The sequence below is a fragment of the Gadus morhua genome, chromosome 21, assembly GCF_902167405.1.
Source record: "Gadus morhua chromosome 21, gadMor3.0, whole genome shotgun sequence".
Classification (NCBI taxonomy): Eukaryota; Metazoa; Chordata; class Actinopteri; order Gadiformes; family Gadidae; genus Gadus; species Gadus morhua.
This window is the reverse complement of record NC_044068.1, coordinates 13,489,676-13,511,038: the sequence shown is the minus strand read 5'-3', so window position 1 is coordinate 13,511,038 and position 21,363 is coordinate 13,489,676. Positions and strand designations below refer to the sequence as shown.

Here is a 21,363-nt window from a genome sequence, read left to right as displayed (position 1 = left end):
AAACATGGTAAGAAACTAGTATTACTTGTATTCTAGTATTCTGTTGGACTGGTATCTGAAAAAGACCACTCAATTTTAATTAAAAATGATGAATCACAATAATACTTTTTTCTAGACGATTTTTATTACAATCCAATTGGATGTGTTTCATTTCAATGATAACGTTTTTGAATGTAAAGTGTGCAACAACCACCAAGTCAAAAGACATGGGTCATATGACATCAGAGTTCCCCTTATCCTGATCAAAGACCATATAGCATATCATTTACTTAAAGGACATAAACACTCAGCATCAAGAATAAGCAATGTGATATAAGAGAAAAAGGGAGTTTGAGAAGTAATGTAAAATAAAGTAAATATAACAAAAAATCTATTACATCTAAGCAATATGTCAATTTGATGTTTCCTAAACACAGACATTGTGTAGACGATATTCATCTATCACAAGTCTTTGAAACATTTTTATATTTGGTCCTGAGAAACAACATTGCAAAAGCTCCATTTGGCAACAATTGAAATGATAAGACATTTGCAAAGGTCATACAATGGAAATCACTTCGTTGTTCAACTTTAGGAACATTCCCGATAGGTACCCTCAGACAGTGGTATGAATACAAACATCAAATTAAATAAGTCTGGCTTTAGGTATTTTTGTTCCCCGTTCCTTGAGATTGAAAAAGGAATATTGGTCTAACGTCATCCTATTACAAAGTACACCAGAGGTAGTAAAAATCACCCAATGTAAACAATAAAAAGGGTCATTTGGTGACCCATGGTGGACCCCAGCATATTCACTGTAGGAGAACCTGTAAGGCTTGGTTTCAAGAACATATGTAGCCCTTTGTGGTCTAAAATGAAACCCAGTGGCTCTGTGCAATCCACAATCCATCTCTAGAATCAGCCCACTGTGCTTGTGAGTGAGACTTTTTTGTTGAGATTGACGGCCACATTTCCTAGTACATTTTCACCACAGTGACATACATAGTATACATAAAAAGGCATATCTTGATATACATTTTGCATTCCTGATCTGTGCGTTTATAGTCTTAAAGGTCCATAAAATATGCGCGGTAGATCGTTTTTATGATCCATGATTGCTGGACTGTTTGCGCACGTGAGGGTGAACTTTTCATTTTATTTTTAAAAAAATGTGATGGAAGTTAAATGGAATTTGTGACCGTTTTCAAACCCCAAAGCTCATTAGTGATGTAGACGTAGCATGGTGTCTTGCCAGCTTAAGCAGTTTGTTCACTTAGCAACTTATACAACGGCCATGCTTGTTTATTTGAAATCTGGGTCTAAAAGATCAAGAGCAGATCTGGTCACATCACATCAGAGTATCTTTAAGGCTCCCAAATGGTATTTCATTTTTTTGGCAAATGGTCACGCTTGCCCAGGAGAGAACAAGCAACAAAAACAAAGATAAGAGGGTCAAATAAGCTGTATGTAGCTGTAATTCAATGTCAAATAATTAAATGGTCACCATGCCTAACGGCTGGGCCCTGACAGAGACACAGTCCATAGAAATACTGTCAACCAATCACAGTCAGTGATTGACGAGGGCCACCTCGATGAAATTAGGTGATTGATCCGAGCTCATGTTATTGCTAAAAATAAGTATTTGGAATGATTCACATGACCCAGATATGCTCAATGCTGACCCCTCCCCCCCACACCTCGCTGAGTGAGAGGTGTCACTCAGCGAGCAGGACAACTTCAACGTTATCGTGGACCCCTTGCAGTAGCAGCTCCCCCTGAAACGTAATGATCTTCCTCTTTTTGGCAGCCCGCAAGGTGCCAACCAGTGCCTCAAAGATGTTGGCGCACCGGGTGTCTTCGAACAAGACCCCGAACTTCACGCTTGTCTTCCCCTCTGCGTCTGCATGACAAAGGTTTGCTTAGTAGGATTGTGAAAATTACAATCGCTGTTCACCTGTCAGATTAAGCAAATATTGGGCTCTCACACGGGATAAAAGCAGAAAGTTTTAAATCAACACTATGTACGTCTTCCCATTAGCAAACTCTAGTGGCTTGAGTTACAGCTACAATTGTGTGACCGTCCTTTTCCCACGTTGGGGTGGAATGTCACGGATTGGTACGATCAATTCTTAAGAAAGCAGTACAAAAGTTACATAGTGCAGTTTTGAAGACAATGCAATGCATTGTGACAAAACAATTCACTGATTGTCAATCACTGTATCTCTCTTATCTGTGATAAGCCTTGTGAATTGAGCATAATGTATAGTTATAATCGTTTCTATAAATGCAAAGCAATCTGTGAATTTCCTAAATGCATTGCAGAATTAACCAATTCACAAATCCAAAAACATAAATATAACTTACTTGGACTCCCAAGACGTTTGATTTCCTCCACAAGCAATGAAACTTCATGATCGACATTCATTTTGACTAAAGGAGGGACAAAAGTAATTTACATTAATCAATTGATTAATACATTGCTTAAAACAAGACAAGACGATAGGATGCAAAATAACAATGATTAACCTTTGATTTTAGCTGACCAAATATAGCCATATGGTTGAATGTAATGCGGAAGTGATAATCGTGGTACATTTACATATAGCTGACGTACCCCAGTTATGGCTCTTCTAATGTAACATTGAGACTCAATTTATTACGTATACCTGTCAAATACCAGAACTTTCCTAGTTTTAAACATTTAGACAAACAGATATCTGAAAGTAGACAAAGCTTCCGACTGATAAACGCCCGTTACCTAATTTAAGCCCTGGGTAGATGCAATGAAATAGTGCCAACGAGGCTAAAATGACCTCATTCGGTAAACGTATGAGGTGTTTCAGAAAACACTAGAACAGAATATTAGTATGTTATAGTTAAAAGTGTTCTATTACCTGAAGATGATCTTTTTCTTAGGAGCTTGTCGAAAGAGATGTGATTGCGTCTAGACAAGAGTCAGGAATTTGCCCCTCCCTCTACGTCATGTCGCCGTGGCCCAATAGGAAAAGAGCTATAGAGCGACACTGACTTAAAGCAATGGCACCGACTTTTCCGCTAACATAAAATTACAAACGCCCTTATGTATTAATTTAAGGATTGTACTTATAGAAAATGTTGTGGAAAAAAATTCAATGCATTTGGAGAAGGTTTTCTTCAGTAAAGGTACGGTAAAGGCTCTTTAGGGTCCACATAACTTTAGTGTTGACATCCTTCATCCGGGCGTTCGGAGGACCCATGGACCTGGAGGACCCGCAAGCTGTCGGAAGAGTGGGCACGCTGACGTCACGAGGCCATAGGAACCCAATGGGCAGGAATGGCAGAGCCGACTCCGGGGGAAGGAACTAAAACAGCCTGAAACTTTACTTCTAACGGTTCTGCAAATGAATTTATCGCAACCGAAACCTGGACTAACACTATTCAACGGAGTATCGAAAACAAAAGTATTATCAGACGTGGATATTCCAGAAGATATCTGGCTAATCAGACGGGGCGCACTTTCGGAGCCGCTTGTTAGCCTTGTGCCGCTGACTTTGATTCAAGGTAGCTGCTAGCTAGGTTAGCTGGCGTGTGCTAGCCAGCTGCTGGCTTATTGGTTTACTAGCCCAACAAGTTAACTGTGTTGGAGAATTTAATGACTCCATATTCATACTGCTGAATTATAGTATATTGCAAATACAATGCAATTTACACATTTGTTGTCAGTTGAAATATAAGATCTTAACAGAGCAGACTTGTTCATTCACATATTGCGAATATCGGAGCTAACGTGAACGCTAGCTAGTGCGTTCAGGTTAGCTGCTTTGAGATTCTGAAGTATCCCCATTTTTTGATCTATCCCCAACCAGTCAAAAGGCCTGATTATTCGCCCACGAATCGAAGTTCAGTCTTTTAATTGATTATATAATGGAAAGCCTAACGCTAAGTGACGGTGAGCAGCGATATTACTCGGATTTATTCGTTTATTGCGACACGGACAATACCAAAAAAGTGGCGTCTAATGGGAGGGTTCTTGACCTTTTCCGGGCGGCCCAGCTACCCAGCGAAGTTGTCCTGCAGGTAAGCTACTAGTCACCAGTACCCTTGTTACTTTGCAGTGTCTTGTGGCTACCCTACAAACCCATGTGATCGTGGTTGAGTTGGCACTCTGATCTTCCATACATTGAAGCTAACGTTAGGGTTGCTGGTTAGCTGTCTTGCAAGTGACACGCCTTCTTCTGGCTAATGTCAGCTTGGGCTAACAGTAACAGTTAGTTGTTTAGTTAACGGACAACTGCTGACGTTTTTAAAATGGCCCTTATAATGTATGCATACAAAATTGATCTCTGCATTAGACAAGGCTATTTCCTAACAGACAAGACGGTATCACTAAAAACTAGCTCTATCAAAATATACCCAGGAAACAATGTATCCCTCCTTCAAGCTTTTGCTTAACTCACTCCCTTTCTAGTGCTTCTTCTATAGATTGTCTGTAGATATAGTCAGTTTAATTGTTTTTCCACTAGATTCAGCCTAACGTTAATCATTGGGGATATAAAGGCGTCCATACAAGACCAAACCAAGCGATTGGATCAGTGTTTATGAATTTCAATGGCCGAGTAGTCGGATAAGTATAGCAGTCCACTCTTGTGACCATTCTTGGCTTCAGCAAGCCAGTGTTTGCAGTTTATGAGTCAGCATCCTTTTCAAGGTCAACAAGGGAGCTGTTTGATAGAGCGTAAAGCAGTTATTTTTGTTCATGCCATTCTACGAAACGGTGTCCAGCGGAAGACGCCTTTCAGTGGTGTTCCTACCTGCTCCTATTAATGAATGCGTGTTTGGTGGTATGCATCCAACACATTCAGACTAAGCACTTACTCAGCTAAATGAATCTGAACTGGGCGGGTTGTTCCTGCCGTTTTGTACTTTGAAGTTACACACTTTTGCAATATAGCTGCTTGCCTGTTTCTTGTGCCTACATTATGCCGTTATGTTATTTCTGCATTGTCAAAGTCAGACTTCAGAAAGGTCCATTTGTGGACATCTAATGAATAAAATTGGTGTGCACATTAACATTAACATTAATTTTAATCAAGGGAAACCATTTCTTTTTGTCATTGCCTGTGCTCCTCATTTTGTACATAGTTCTGTCCGTCTGACAGTGTGTAAGCAACTGCTCTGTTGATACTACATGCCAAACAGTCGTGTAGTAGGTCATTCCCTGTTATCGATGTGAGTATGAGGGCATATATTGTCAGCAGAGTCTGCCTGGATTTCTGCACATGCACACACAGCTGCTTGTTGCTAGTAGTTAGGCATGTACATGGCTACATGCCACCCTTTCCGAGGGTGATAGTGAGCTGCTCGCTTATTAGTTTAACTAGTCTGTGTGTCTGAAAGAGTCCATATTCAAGTGGCGTTAGTACCACATTGCAAATACAATACAATCGACCTTTGCTGTCGGTGGTAATAGAAGATCTAATATGAGAACAGACCAGACTTGTTTGTCAACATTTTGCGAATGTGAAGGCACCACAGCCACATGCTTGACATTCGTTCCACGACCGTTCTGCGTGTAGTTTAACCATGTCCCCAAGGTTCAGCGTGTGAACTGTTGTTCTTGTGTTTCTTGTTTGTCTTTGTACGCATGTTCAGATAACAGAGCTCTGTGGAGCCACTCGGCTGGGACATTTTGGGCGGAGCCAGTTCTACATCGCCCTGAAGCTCATCGCCATTGCCCAGTCTGGTCTGCCTCTCAGAGTGGAGAGTCTCAACTCAGGTGAGCACTGAGAAGATGGGTCAACCTTTGAATTGGTTCATTCAAATTATTTTCTATGTTCTCCTTCCTTGTCTTTTATTCAATGCTCCCTCGGGTTTAATAAGGTAGAGGCAAACATGGTTTGGCCTGTGCCGTAAATCTAAAAAGTATTGTTGTGTTTGAATCCAAACTGATCTTTTGTCAATTATCCATTTCAACAAAAAAACTGTTGGTATTAAGTCCAGTAGACATTTGTAGCTAGCTGAGTGACAGTTTAAGCAACAATTTGGATATAGGGTTCAAGCTTCTCAGGCCAAAACTTAAACATATGTTAGGTTTGTGTTTTAAATTGCTGTTAAAAACACAACAGTGGATTTGTGATTGCTCAATTTCTGATGTTTAAAAGATGAGGAAGTACATTATTTACTTCCTCAAACCTTTCCAGGCATGCAAATACAAAGCCAACTTTAAGAAGCCCTGTTCTCAACTACAGCTTTTACAAACTAAGTTTGGCAATATAGCAAAGAATATCTCAATATATTTTTGTCACCTTTTAGTCGGTTACAATCTTGATATTATAGCAGACTCTATAAAATGGTTAAAAGAAAGGATTTTCTAATCAGAAGAACCAAGATCAAACGTCCTTTTGAGAAAAAAACATTAAAATCGATGTTCAAAATGTTGACACATTTTATTCAAAAGTATATCTTGAATACCTTCTCCCTTCTTAGTTGTTTGTTTTTCTTTGTATTGTTTTTGCACTTAGAGGTTGGGTATGGAATTCGCTTTTTTGGCCATTTTTGCAGAATTACTTGAAATCCTTATCATAACCCACTTACAGCCACTGAGTTAGAAGTACTGACATGAAAATTAAACAAGTCAATCATCTGTGGAACGGGCAGGGCTCGAAAAACTCCAGCCAATGATTTCCAGAGCCACCGAGTTGCATTGGACAGTAAGTACGTCAATCAAACGGTCGTACTGTACTCCCCCTCCCCCGCGCCCCACGCCCCACGCCCCACCCCTTCGTGCAGTACTCGTGACCCAGAGCAAGCTCCTGTTTGTTGTTATCCTGCGGTAGCTACTGGAACTAGTTAATCCACATTTGGACCTAGCAGTAGAAGACAATTTCCATGGCAGACAAGACGCCACCATCCCCATGTGGTTTTTTTACATGTTGCCATGTTGTTTAACGAAAACCTACGCTAGCCTGGCTCGCTCTCGCGCATCTGTGTTCGCGCTCGTGCATGATTGCGCGTCCAGGTACTTGGAATGGGTGGAGTCAGAGTCAGCGTTGAAGGAGAGGGGGTAGGACCATTTGAGTTGTGTATTTTCAAATCTGCTGGCGTTTCGCAAATCCCATACCCAACCTTTAAGAAGACCCATATTATCAACTGAAATCGACAATACCGCAATTCCTGGTCGGTGAAATGACCCACAGCATTAGTTTGGGAGGCCAAAATGGCAGATAAGCTGGTGCTAATATGGAAGACTTCACCCAAAGGCATCTATCTGACTCAGTTTTCTGCCTTGTCTTCTGTTCTCAGTCAAGGACCTGCCGCTGCCCAGGTTCGTGGTTGGCAAGAACGAGGCAGAAGCGAGGCACGCAGCCCTATACCAGGAGGCCGACAGCCAGGGAATCTATCCCGGGGCCGGGGTCATCCCCAGGCCGCCGGGCCGAGGCCTGCAGAACAAGAAAGTCACCCCCGTCGTCCCCCCAGTGGTCCCCGTGCACGAGGTCATCCAGGCCCTCGCACCTGCCAGTGAACCGCAGGTTGGTAAACACGCCGCTCTCCCATGCCCAAAAAAACCAACCCTCTTATCACCAACGTAATAGTGCTGGCATCCATCCAAGCATGTAGATAAGCCTAAGATTAGTCCAGCCCGGAGGACGCTTCTTAGAAAAGGTCATTGATTGGTTTGGTCTAAAACTGCAAAGCTATAACAATAAGGGGTGTAACGCTACCCAAAAATCTCGGTTCGGTACGTACCTTGGTTTTCAGGTCACGGTTCGGTTCATTTTCGGTACAGTAAGAAAACAATGCAAAATATAAATGTTCTTCATAACACACTTTTGTGCTTTTAACAATAGGAACATTAGACGATACAAAGCTAGAATTCTGCTCAAAAATATAAATACAAGATTCTGAAATGTAGAAATAAAAATAAATAACATTGGCTAAGACTGTTTCTTTAAAAAATATATTTTCTCCATGTACAAAATTGAACAATTGCAACACTAAACAGTTTCAAGTTGTTGCTCAGATTAAATAACATGAATAAGCTCCAGACTGTTTCTTTAAAAACAAATCTTTTCTCAATCTAATGTGCAAGAAATGTGTTAGAAATGTCAACAATTTATTTGGGATTTAACATAGAATATTTAACATTCAAAATTATTCAAAAAAAACTTGAACAAGGAAATGTAACATTCAACATCAATACAACCTCCAGCTTTCCTCGTGAGTGCCCGGTTTGTTTACATGATGTGGGCGCATCTGTCTGCGTCACACAAATACCCGGCACATTTACTGACGCAAATGACGTTTACAATGTTCAGCGTAGTGTCCGAATTCTCGTTTGTTTGTTCCCTAAATAGTGCACTATATCATGAACACTATATATGGAATAGTGAGTGAGTGAATAGGGAACGATTTTGAACACAGCTATGGTGTGCGCAACTGTGCATGTGCAGCTGCAGCATGTTCCACACATGTGGTCCTCTACTTAATATGTCCGTATGGAAACTCGTTCGGTACGCCTCCGTACCGAACCGAGCACCCCGTACCGAAACGGTTCATTACAAATACATGTACCGTTACACCCCTAATAACAATGTATATGTTGGATCTGGTGAGATCTACTTTAAGGGTCAAACAGACAAAAATAACATTGGAAGTCCGGGTTAGCAATGACATTAGTACGACATCACACAAACAACTTGAAATACACTGCAAACTACAAAATACGTGCATTTAAGTTTGAACTCAAATGCAATGTTCAAGCAGGTTTTTGGTTTTTCCCTCTAAAAGAAAAAGAGCAGGTGACATTCACAGATCTGTTCATTTACACAGTACACATATGCATGCAGTCTTGTCAGGCTGCTTACACATGAGCTGAAATGAGTCGGTCAACTTGCTAGACGAGTTGATCCATTAGAGAGGGACCGAGAAAGAGAGCAATGTTTGTTCTTCACACACACACAGTCAGGCCAACACGCCCCCGAGGAGTGGCCTTCGTTGAACCATTTTGTTTAGGCGCGCGCCTGCGTGTGGACTCCCAGAGGGTCAAACCGTCTGCGACGCGCTGTATCTTTTGTTGGCCGATCTTTTCTGTTCACTACCTTTTTCCTTTTATCGCCGGTATGTTCTAGTGCATGGTCCAGCCCGACTCCACGTCGCCAGTGGTCTCCCCCCACCAATCCCCACCCACCTCCCCCCACTCCTGGAGGAAACACAAGCGGCAGGCGAGCGGCGGCAGCAGTGCCGCAGACCGGCCGCCGGCCGTGGCGACCGCCCCCGCTGGCGTCTGGACACAGTTCAGAGAAGCACCGACAGGTATATGCACACCTGCACGCATCTCTGAGCCAAAGCACTCGTATGTTTCAGAATTAGATTAGACGGTTCACTGTGGATCCCAGGCGGGAATTTCCGAAGATAATAAATAATCGTATAATATATAATCCGTGAGCAGGGTCATAATAAATAAGTAAATAGTGTGTTTGAAAACCGGTAAAGATAAAAGTCCGCCTATCTTTGCCTGCCTTCAGTACCAGTACCAGTGCCTGGGGACGGGATGTGGTCGGCCCATTCTCCCCCTCCGCCCCCTGTTCAGGAGACGTGGGTCAGCTTCACGGCGGACACACCGCCATCCAGTGCCATCCCCGCCATGCACCCCTCGTCCGTCCAGGTAACAGCATCTGCTGAGTCCAGGTCGTCCATAAGTGGCTCCATGAACAAGAACACGGCATGTCACGTAACGCCTGTTAATGAGAGCCAATCTCAGAAACATAGGTTTATTGTATTTTGAACAAAGACCCATCCCTAATTTATGCCCTCCCCTAGCACATTGTTCAGTGGACGATTTGTTCGCAAGGTAGCCCACCTCAGAGTATGCGAACTGCATGTCCCTAGCAACATTCTGACAAAACGGCGACTTTAAATGATGCAGCCTCAAAATGGAATGATCTTCCCCTTTTATTTCTTATTTTTACACTTGTGGAAAAGTTTAGTTAGTTCAGTTAATTCCGAGGCAATCTAAACTGCTTCATGGCTCTTCTTCTGAATCAATACAAAGGGACTTCATCTGATCCCTCGACACTTAAATTCTCGAAAAACAACAAAATCGTTGAGATTCTTCATTGCAATATTATCTTCATTGAACGATGATGCTCTATTTTTTTATCTTTCCTCATCTGATTTCCCACATGTGTCTTCGGAGAATCTGATCCCGTCTCTTCCCAAACTGGTTTAATTTGATGCATGTGACTAGGGCTGGGCGATTTTTTCGGTTTAAACGATTAATTAGCATTTTTACTTTGCTACGGTTTGTGAAATGGCTGAACCGAAAAATCGCGATTGTTTTTTTTTTTTTCTCAAAAACAGGTTTCGGGGATAACATTTGAACGGTGGGACGTCATTACACGACATTTCGCGGGGTTGGTCAGTCTTGCGTGCTGAACGTAGTGACGAAATTTGACGTGAAAGCCTTCTGTGGTTTTCGAGGAAATCGCTGTGTTTCAATCGTCCCGTGTTTCAATCGACCCGGATCTCCCCTACCATAAAAATGTCCACAAACACAGATGAAGAACTCATTCATAAAAAGGGTGCTACTTCAGTTGTATGGAAGTGGTTCGGGTACAAGCAGTCAGACATAGAACAAACTGTTCCGTGTAAGGTTTGTAGAAAGTCGATCGCATTTTACAAGTTTTTCAGGGATGGCCTACAAGATCTTTTTTTTCAGTTTGATATAAAAAAATCTTTGCACAATAATGACAGCCAAGTGGTGCTGATTTTATTTTTTATCCTCGAACAACTGATTGGTTCACATAGGCCTAGATTACTTGGTAATCTCATTTATTTTTATTGTGTTAATAAAAAAAATATGTATTTAAATTTTGCCTTGGTCTTTTTAATTTGTTTAGAGAAAAACAGAAAAAAAAATCGAGGTTTAAGTCGTAAATTGTCTATTAGTTAGAAAAAAATCGAGATTTTATTTTTAGGCCAAATCGCCCAGCCCTACATGTGACGTTCAGAACTGTAGGCCAACACTCAAGCCTACCCTTTCTACTTAAAACCATCTATCCAACCATCCAGGCATTTATAAAGGCTGTGTACGGATTTGCTTTCCAACTTCGTGTTTTTATCATTGTGTGTGTGTGTATATGCATATATATATATATTGTCTGTGACCATTCCTTACGACTCGTTTGCAGGAAAGCACAACGGTGCGGACGGTGGCCTCGGCAGCGACCACCAATGAGATCCAGCGTCAGTCCAGCGCATACGACGACCCATGGAGGATCACGGACGAGCAGAGGCAGTACTACATCAACCAGTTCAAGACCATCCAGCCCGACCTCAACGGCTTCATACCCGGTGAGAGACACACACACACTCCTCAAAGACGCATGTCAAAATGTTTTTTTGTTGACACGTTTGTATTTGTTTTTCAGGCTCGGCAGCAAAAGAGTTCTTCACCAAATCCAAATTACCCATCCTAGAGTTGTCACACATATGGTGAGCTCCTCCATAGGTTTTCAGTATGGTTACTGAATCCTACCTACTTATTTTACAACAGAAGTGTGTACCAATTCCAGGGAGGTATGTTTTGATATAATAAATATTAAACTGATACCCGTGTGCATTTACTATATATCCATGGAATCTGAACATTTCAGGGCATTAAATCAAAAGCCTTTTATTACACAATTATAATTTACAATAAAACCCTTTGGCCTTATGTGCCATGCCTGTTTCCCGTTGCTTTAAGCTACTCCTACTGCTATGGACATTGTTGTCACTAGCTGTCTTCTCACTGTCTCTCTTCATCCCTCTCCCTCCAGGGAGCTGTCAGACTTCGACAAGGACGGCGCGCTGACGCTAGACGAGTTCTGCGCAGCCTTCCACCTGGTGGTAGCGAGGAAGAACGGCTACGACCTCCCAGAGAAGCTACCCGAGAGCCTGATGCCAAAGCTGATAGACCTGGATGACTCGGCAGGTACGCAGTGGCCCCGCCCCAGATCAGCTCCCGACTCAGTGGCCAGAGGCTCAGGCCTCACGGGTCACAAGAGCCAACGTTTTAGTGAAGCACATTGTTTTAAACGTGTGTGTGTGTGTATATATATATATATATATATATATAGTTTCGAAAGATTCATAATTAATTCCAAAGTTGTTCACACTTCGAGTTACACTAAATTGAGTTGACCCAATTGCATGTCTTAACACTGATGGCGTCTTGGGCTGTCGAGTGAAATAACGCCCCCGGTGTTGCGGTTACGTTCCCCTACCAGCTCGCGCTGTGTTTCTCTCGGCTGCTCTGTGTGTGATGTGTATGTGTCACCGCACCGTGTCTCTTCTCCTGCTTGCAGAGGTGTCCGAGGCAGCGGTGGACGTGGGCTACTCTGGCTCACCCGTGGAGGTCACCCCAAACAAGTCTCCCTCCATGCCCTCACTCAACCAGACCTGGCCAGAGATGAACCAGGCCAATGAGGTTCTACACGCACGCCACAGATTTATACTCCTCTTAAACAAACGTACAGGCACACACACAGAGCTATGCCCTGTTGTTCAGGATGCAAGTGACTTAGTTCGTCTGGTGCTATTTTCTATTTTTATGCAGAGGGGTTGAATTTGGTTAGTTTTTCGCCGTGCTGGTTGATATTGTGACCTGATTGCCGTTTGATTCATAAACTGATGCTTGAATGCTCACCTGAGTAGCCTTCCTAATGTAATTCGACCCCACCGTTGGCACGCCGTCTCCTTCTCCTGTGCACATCATGTCCCATCACATCACAGGGGTGGAGGGGGCTGCTGTCGCTCAGAATGATGTGTCAATTGATGTCACTGCGCTTGCTGACTGACATGTTATTTCTCCTTCTCCCCCCCCCCACCCCTCTGACTTCCTGTCTGTCTCCTGCAGCAGTGGGAGACGTTTAGCGAGCGCTCCTCCAGCTCACAAACTCTGACCCAATTTGACTCTAACATTGCACCAGCTGACCCTGTAAGTCAATCACTTAGAATGTATGCATGACTCTCTATTAATTGGTTTGGATATTAACCTGCTGCGGATTTCTGACATGCCTCTCTCTCTCTCTCTCTCTCTCTCTCTCTCTCTCTCTCTCTCTCTGTCTCTGTCTCTGTCTGTCTCGCTCTCTCACTCTGTCTCTGTCTCTGTCTCTCTCTCCCCCCCCCCCCCCTTCTCTGTAATCTATTGTCTATTGCTATCAATGCATGGGGTTTCCGTTGTGCAAATCCAACCACATCATCAATGGCAGGGCTATCTTCTGGTTTGGCATGCAAAGCATCTCCTGGACAACAACTCTTTTCACAGTGACATCAAATCCTCATTGGAATGAAAAGCGTCTTTCTGTTTCCAAAACGTCACAACGTTGGCTCATATGGCGTTGTTGTCACCAGCAAAGACGTATTCAATAAACAGAAAAAATAGAAGTTTAATACAATAGATGACACAAGTCACGTAATAACTGCTGATTGAGAGTCACCACATGACCTACCATACGTATTGAGAAAGGATCCTATACTATGGAGAAAGGATGCAATAAATAAATAAACATAAATAAAATGTTCTTTATCTATTTGAATGGCCTGTGTTTGTTCAAACCCCAGTCAACAAACAGTGTTTTAAGTTATGCAGCACACTATCAACCATCCATAAAAACCTTGGCTGAGCCTTCTTTGCTGAAAATATAGGCTTTCCCATACAAGCGCTGGAGTACCTTTGCAGTTTGGGCTTTTACCTCCAGTGAGTAATTGAAATGCACACGAAGCAGTTAGTAGGTAAAGTTTCAAGCACCCAATCTTTATCGCCTTAATCATCGGCACATCGTATTTGACGATGACCTGTGAATCAATTACTTTAATTATCCATTGTTTAGGAAGTCCCAATCTGAAATTACCGGACACTGTGTTTTTCTGCTCCCCCGCTCACTCTGTGAGTGGAGAATGAGCATAGAGGACCTATCGCAACACATGTGAGGGTGCATTGATTTTCCTGGCTTGTTTGTTCCTGGTCAGCACCGCTCACCCTCTTTTTAATTACAGACTCGGCTTATCGTTTTGTTTTGTGCATCGGTATCGGCTTTCTATAACAAGAAAACGATGGGCTGAATGTAGCACTGTGAGGCGGGAGAACAGTGGTGGACTCTAAACCTAATGTCTTACCCACTCTGGTTGCTTAGCGCATTCGATCGATAGTTCTTTTTGGAACAGTGGAAACATGTCCAGGGCGCTAAGGGCGCTAAGTATCATCGTTAATCCTTCATTCCATCGGCATATTCAGTCGTTAAACGATTCTTGGGAAGAGGGTTAGGGTTGATGGACTGAGCTGTTTTTATCTTTTAAATATGAATTCCATGAGTATAATGCAGTAAAGATTCCAGTGAAGACAACGTTGAAAGTTGCGTTTAGATGTGTGCATTCGCATTACAGTACCTTCAATGGGAGCTTATGATTTAGGATTCAGATAGTCTTGCGGGGAGTTGCACAATCAAATCAGGAATACATGACATGCCTAGCTTGTTGTACAACACAACGTATCATATTATACACCACACCATGTACACATGCAGCATGGGCCATGTTGCAGCTGAGCAGCTATACTCAGAGATGATGACGGAGGTGTTTCCTACAATTGATCCTGTTGACTCGGGTAGAAGTCTAACCCCTCTGGGCCCCGTCTCTCCTTGTCTGACCGCTCCACAGGACACCGCTATCGTCCACCCGGTCCCCATTCGAATGACTCCAAGTAAGATCCACATGCAGGAGATGGAGCTCAAGAGGACCGGCAGTGGTAAGACACCTGCTCTCTCGGAGAGCCAAACATTTACTGTCTGCCTCCAAAAGGACATGAGTGGCTGGGCTGGGCGAGGGGCGGGGAACGGGGAATGTGTGACTTCAAAACTGGCAGATTAATCAATTCGAGGTACATTGAGCATTTAAAAAAAGAAGTGCAACAGTGTGTAAAACGGACTGAAATCCACATTCTCTGTCAGGTCCCATAGATTACCCCTTTTTTGACGGACACTAATTCTCTGGTGTTTCTGGTAGGTGACCCTGCCCTCTCCAAAGTACAGTACCCCTGGGAGAACCCAACAGCCACCCTGATCCATTTGAAGCTTTACCATGTTCTTAGGCGGCCAGGCCCGGCTCCTGCACCGTGGCAACATTGTATCAGGGGAATGCCCTCTTCACACATGCAAGTCATTGCTTCTCACCCTCAGACCACAACCACCCCACAAGCCCACTGCTGGCGAAGCCTCCAGAGCTGTCTGAAGAGACCAAGCTGGCTGCCTCCTTGAAGTTTGTTGCTGACAATGCTGTCGGTGAGTACCTCCACAAAGGCCAAGATAATGGGGAACAAGGTCCCACACTTTTGAGTTAATATTTCTCTATATGTATGCATATAATTTCATGAAATCCATTGCAATCACAGGTAATTTCGGTATATTAGTTTTAGCTGAGTTGGTGACCAATTACCGTACACTCATGTGGTCCAGGCAGTGACCAATTACTATACAATCACGTAACGGCGACGCTGCAGCTAATGAAAACGCTTGACAGTGTTTCAGACTCGAGGGAAGTACAAACTACACAAAAAAGCGAGGGGTGGGAGGGATTTGTCTTTATTAGCTGACTGAGATATAGATTATATATGTATATTAATATACATTTTTAACTTTTGCCTGACAAAGATATTTAATAATAATAATAATAATGGCTATATTTGTTAGATCCTGTTCATCACTTTAGGTGACATTTTTCCACCAGCCACATTTCAAATGTTTAATTCTTCTGCTTGTCGTTTCGCAGGGGAAGGTTACAGTAGTTCAGATTCCTACACCTCGGACCAGGAGCCGATCACCAGACAGAGGTTAGTGAGAGTAAAAATCATCCCTTTTATATGATTGTTTACTCTGTTGACCGTTTCCTCGTGTAGAATGTAGAATATTGGTCCATTGATATCAAATATCAATATCAATATATATATTAAATATCGATCTAAATCAAGATAGTTTCTAGATCGGCATGATGTTTGTTCCACATGATTATTCCCTCCCTGTGCATTCAAACCTCCTCCATCTGTTGACTGTGCCCAGGTCTCATTCTGGGACGTCTCCGGAGGCCTTGAAGGTGGTGGGGGCTGCGCCTCCCCCCCCTCCGCCGCGCCCCCACCCGTCCCACTCGCGCTCCTCCTCCCTGGACATGAACCGCAGCTTTGCAGCGGGGGCGGTCGCCGGACAGCCGCAGCCCGGTGCCATAGCCTACCCCCCTGCCGTCCCGCCCCGGCCGCTGCCCACACAGGTGAACTGAAGGGACCCACTGGGCCCGACCCCTTTCCACTCTCTAGGGGCAGGAGACTCCCATCCAGCACTTGCCGGAAACTATGTTCGAAAGAGGATTTGTAGGCTATTTTATGATTTGTTAAACCCCTACTTTTTGTGGTTGCTTAAGTTGCTAAATCTCAATTTTTTTTTAACCTGAAGACACACAGGTACGAGGCAAACTGATCCGTTCAAACCCCCTCCTGACTCTCTGTTCCTCCCCCCCGCCCACCTACCAGACGTCTATGCCCCACGGCGGGCATCGCAGCGAGGTGGAGGGCGGAGGGGGCACCCCGCTCACCGCCTCCGCCCCCACCACCGTCACCACCACCACCGCCGCCGCCGCCGCCGCCGCCACCCCCGCAGCCCCCGCCACCTCCCCGCACCTGATCCCCCATCAGCCCAACTTTGCAGACTTCAGCCAGTTCCAGGCCTTCGCCACCTCGGACCAGCCCTCGAGCCTGCCCGAGGTGGACAAGCACAGCGAGGCGGCGGCGGCGGCGGTGGTGGTGGTGGCGGCGGCGGCAGCGGGGCAGGTGGGTGTGCTTCACACGGTACGCCGGGTGGGGGACACCGTGGGGGCGCGGGGCAACCGACTGAGTGTATGGCGATACCACTCTGGCTTTGTGCTTTTTTGGCTGGTCTTGAACTTCTACCCTTTTGCTTTCCGCCATGAAAATGATGGTTCACCATGAGAAGACGCATGGGACAAACCCTGTGTGTGTGTGTGTGTGTGTGTGTGTGTGTGTGTGTGTGTGTGTGTGTGTGTGTGTGTGTGTGTGTGTGTGTGTGTGTGTGTGTGTGTGTGTGTGTGTGTGTGTGTGTGTGTGTGTGTGTGTGTTCTCCCCAGGTGGAGAAGCCGCCGGAGGGAGCGGGTCCGCTGAGGACGGTGAAGAGCGACGGCCCGGCGGAAGAGCGGACCCCCACCAGCCTTAACTCGGTACGTCAACGGTGGTCTGTGTGCCGCCTCCTGGGGTGGGAAACGGAACCCCTCTGCGGAGAACAGAGGAGGAGGGGTGGGAGTGGGGTGTCGCAATGCACCATTGGCGCCAATCAGCGCATATCCGTTCTACGTTCTTGATAGGGAGGCTAATCAAGCGGCTAGGAGGCCTAGTCGACTGCCGCAGTCTCCATCGCCCCACCCATTGGTTCAGAGGTTCTAAAGCTTTCCCCCCCACGGTCCGTGGGCTCCGCAGGCCAAGGGGGCGTCGGGTCCCCTCGCCCCTCCCCCCAAGCCGGTGCGTCGGAGGCTGAAGTCGGAGGACGAGCTGCGGCCGGAGGACGAGCCACACGGCCCGCAGAGGTCCAACCTCATCGCCGCCGTCCTGGCCACGCAGCCCTCCATCCCCAGGTAACGGCGGCCGGTCTGGGCGCCGTCAGCCTGCGTAGCGGCCCAACCCTGGAGACCAGGGAGATTAGACTGCTGGAGACGCAGGATTAGGCTGCATAATTGGAAGCATTTTGTCATTGATTATTGTTTTTGTTGTTTATGCTAATTTGTATGGTATGTAAGAGATGCGTCAACAAGGCAGGAATGGGACAGGCAAACTCGTGTATCAACAGCAGTAGAGTTCATGATTGCATTCTGATGGCTACTAGTGTGAATGGATGCTTGCTGTAGGGCTGCTCGATTATGGGAAAAATCATAATCACGATTATTTTGGTCAATATTGAAATCACGATTATTCAAACGATTATTTTTGGATTTGAAAAACATGTTGTACTTATTCAGCATGGCTCTCCCAAAAAAAACGTTGTAACTGAGGACTTAGAAATTTCACCTTAAAAAATAAACAAAATGGTCAAAAAGAAAATCTATCAATCTTAAATAATATCGTTACAGCTTGCTGTAACGTTTAACCTATGCCTTTTTGGTTTCAGGTCAATAGGGAAAGACAAGAAGGCGATCCAAGCATCCATCAGGAGAAACAAGGAGACCAACACAGTGCTGGCACGACTCAATAGTGAACTTCAGCAGCAGCTCAAGGTACAGCGCACCCCTCGGGGAAGGACCAAACAATATGTAGATATAATTCAGGCTATAGCCATCTAGAAGTAACATTTCTGTGCACGCAGCTCCAGAAATAGCTAGCCCGCTCACGTGCTTCTTAAACTCATCATGTCCCGAGCCCTGTGGCGTGTCCCTAGCCTTGTAGGAGAGCCCAGAGCTGTCCCCCCTATCCCCAAGCTCACCCTGACGCCAGCGTGTTGCATGTTGTCGTTGCCAGGACCTGCTGGAGGAGCGGATATCCCTGGAGGTGCAGCTGGAGCAGCTCCGACCCTTTTCCCACCTCTAGAACCAGGCCCCGCGCTCTTAAGAAGAAGAAGAAGAAGAAGAAGAAGAACAGGAGGGGGGGAGGGTGGGGGGGGGATTGGTCGTAGAGGGAGCCACTCGCAGGGGCCCTCCATGTGATCAGTCGCCCTAAAGCCACTTAACTTCCCGCCTCCATCGCCCCTTGCTCCCTGTACCCCCCCTCGTCCTGCCACGCACACCAGCCCTGCCAAACGCTAATGACCCGATGCCCTGATGTGGACTAACTCCTACAAACGCACACGTACACATTCACATGCATACACATTCATCGACACGCGCATTTCAGGGGGGAGGTTGGCACGGTGGGAGGCGTGGTAACAAACTGGCACTTTCTACAAAGATTCAGTGGAGGAATGAATAACGAGTCCAGATGATTCCTGACCCTGCCTGTCCGGCTGCAGCGTGAGTCGCCAGACATGTTAATTTTATACTCTCCCAGTGACTGAATAAGAGAGATTTTTTTTTTTTTAAGTTGTATTGAGTGTGTGTGTGTGTGTGTGTGTGTGTGTGTGTGTGTGTGTGTGTGTGTGTGTGTGTGCGCGCGATGGAGCGTGCAGGTGTGCCTGCTAGACCCTGCGACTGTGCCTAGGTCTGCGTCCCTGTCCCATCCACACTCTTCTGAGGAGTTTGTGTGCATGTTTGTCTAGGGCCAGGTTCAAGATAATCACGGTAAAGGCTTTCCACCATCCATGTGAACAGAAATCAAGCTTCCTTCCGTGTTTGTGTACGTACGTATGTGGGTGGGTGTGCGTGAGCATGGATATGCATTTCAGTTGAATGCAGGACTAGAAGAAGTGGGTAAAGGTTCTGTTCCGGCATTTGACTTGTTGTGCGATTGCTTTTCTGAATGACTCGCTGAGTACAAGCTCGCTCTCTACTGAATACCAAGTTCCAGTTGTCCAATCGGAAAGCCCAATTTTCTCTCTTTGGGTTAACGTGTCTTTTTTTCTTGCTTTGCTCTTGTTGTTCCACTCTGCATTGGAATATAGCCTTAAAAGGAACCGCATGTTATTTAACAAGGGTTTTAATAGCCTGAGGTTGCCGCAGAGCTGTCCCACATGGGTCACATGACCCCCCTTCGACCCTTCTACCTGGAGCGGTCAGCCTACGGGAACATGCTTGTCATGCTGTTAAGGCGACAGGGGAAAATAAAATAGACGGGGGGGAAAAGAGAAGCCCAACTGTTGTGGACAGACGTTGGTTATAAAGTCTGATGTGGACATAATATACGGACCCCCCCCAGTAATTTGGCGCTATGCAACCCTTGACGGTATATCCTCCATAAACATTTACGATACCTTTTCTTTTTCTTCTTTTTTTCTTTTTTTTTTGTAATCCGGTAACAACTGTGTCAACTGTTGTATTGTCTCTTGGGTATTAAAATAAAACATGACCCATGTCCAGGATCTAATCGCCACAACCCCCAACTGGTGCTGAATTAATCGCAGTTTGAGGATAACTGGTCCTAATTTGGGTACCTGCTATTGCATTTGGGTATAACTGCGCGTGTTCGTGCACATGCACCCTAACCTGTGAGGCTTGGCAGTAGATGAAGCTTAGCGACATACCAAATGGATACCGTTGACAGAAGAGGGAGACCTGAAAGACCAAGCTGCACTTTAACCCCACCCTAACCTATTTTCTTTTTATTTTTGGTTTTCTTTGACGTTTCTATTTGTTCTGGCACATTCTTCCTTAACATAATTTTTGTTTTTGTAAACCTGCATGGTGTTCCAGTCCTATATGTCTATTATAATAAATTACGCTTTAATGAGAAACAATGAGAATCTTGAACCACTCTTGTTTTTATACACTGGTAACCTGAAATCACATTCAGAACGGCCTCTTGCTTTCTACTCTAAATCTTGCATTTCTGCTATGTGTATCTTCTCTTAACCATCATGTATTTTAGGAACCCCCCTCTCATTGATGTCAGGTCTCCATGGTGACTGACCTTATTCCCATTGATATACCAACACTGTGTGTGTGTGTGTGTGTGTGTGTGTGTGTGTGTGTGTGTGTGTGTGTGTGTGTGTGTGTGTGTGTGTGTGTGTGTGTTGGGAGTAGACCTGGAACTAATACCATTTAAAACCTTAATTACCTGATACAGGATTGGTTCCAATCTTTCCTGGCACATTGCCCTCCCCATCTGCCTATAAACCCTTGTCTATGTTGAAATGCAGGCAGAGAACAAATTATTTCCTTTGAATGGGCTTTTGGATTGTTATTTGCACCCAGGTCTATGTTGTACATTGTACATGATAAACTTTTGAACTCGTATGTACATTTTCATCAATTGCTGACTAACGAGAGATAGGAGATGATTCCTTTAATAATTGTTTCTCTTGGATGTGGGATCCTAGGTGTTTAAACTGCATGGATGTATCTCTGCAGATCAACTAGCAGCTGTGTGGTTTTTACACAAATAAAAAAAAACAGCACAATATTTAAAACATGGTCCTCAAAATACGTTTTTATTGACATGTGTGGTGAGTGTTTCAAATTTAAACCAGCTTTCTTAAATCCCATGGTTTACCTCGACAATAGGTAGGTAGAGGTCATTAAGCAAAGTAAAGTTGTTAATCTCCTTAGGTTCTGCTGTTACTGCTGCCTTGATGGACTTGGAGAGTTTGCCAAGGATCTTGTGACTTGATATACTATTGATTGTATTTGGGATCATGGGACATAGGGATGGCCTGGGTTACTTTCTGGGAAAGTTAGGGTCAGGGGAAAGAGGGCTGATTCTGTTTCTAAAGTGACTTTGAAGACGGA

General features: G+C 44.7%; 2 protein-coding genes across 7 annotated transcripts; one reads left to right on the top strand and one right to left on the bottom strand.

The window, feature by feature from the left end:
• Positions 1-102: 102 nt before the first annotated feature.
• On the bottom strand, positions 103-2,988 carry abracl (ABRA C-terminal like). Its single transcript, XM_030345609.1, has 3 exons — positions 2,874-2,988; positions 2,344-2,409; positions 103-1,879 (listed from the first exon to the last, which is right to left on the bottom strand). The coding sequence occupies exons 2-3, from the start codon at positions 2,402-2,404 to the stop codon at positions 1,695-1,697; spliced, it is 246 nt and encodes an 81-aa protein (XP_030201469.1). The 5' UTR covers positions 2,405-2,409; positions 2,874-2,988; the 3' UTR covers positions 103-1,694.
• A 43-nt stretch (positions 2,989-3,031) lies between these two features.
• On the top strand, positions 3,032-21,044 carry reps1 (RALBP1 associated Eps domain containing 1). 6 transcript variants are annotated; one of them, XM_030345599.1, is made up of 19 exons: positions 3,032-4,035; positions 5,611-5,734; positions 7,261-7,487; positions 9,087-9,270; positions 9,483-9,622; positions 11,148-11,310; positions 11,388-11,451; positions 11,778-11,932; positions 12,306-12,427; positions 12,860-12,937; positions 14,659-14,746; positions 15,177-15,278; positions 15,766-15,826; positions 16,053-16,257; positions 16,517-16,831; positions 17,128-17,217; positions 17,474-17,628; positions 18,159-18,264; positions 18,506-21,044. In XM_030345599.1, the coding sequence occupies exons 1-19, from the start codon at positions 3,883-3,885 to the stop codon at positions 18,572-18,574; spliced, it is 2,601 nt and encodes an 866-aa protein (XP_030201459.1). In that variant the 5' UTR covers positions 3,032-3,882; the 3' UTR covers positions 18,575-21,044. The 6 variants fall into 6 exon arrangements, with proteins under 6 accessions (XP_030201459.1, XP_030201461.1, XP_030201458.1 ...); XM_030345598.1 differs by having other exon boundaries at positions 3,033-4,035; positions 12,857-12,937; XM_030345603.1 differs by having other exon boundaries at positions 3,034-3,519; positions 12,857-12,937.
• The last annotated feature ends 319 nt before the right edge of the window (positions 21,045-21,363 follow it).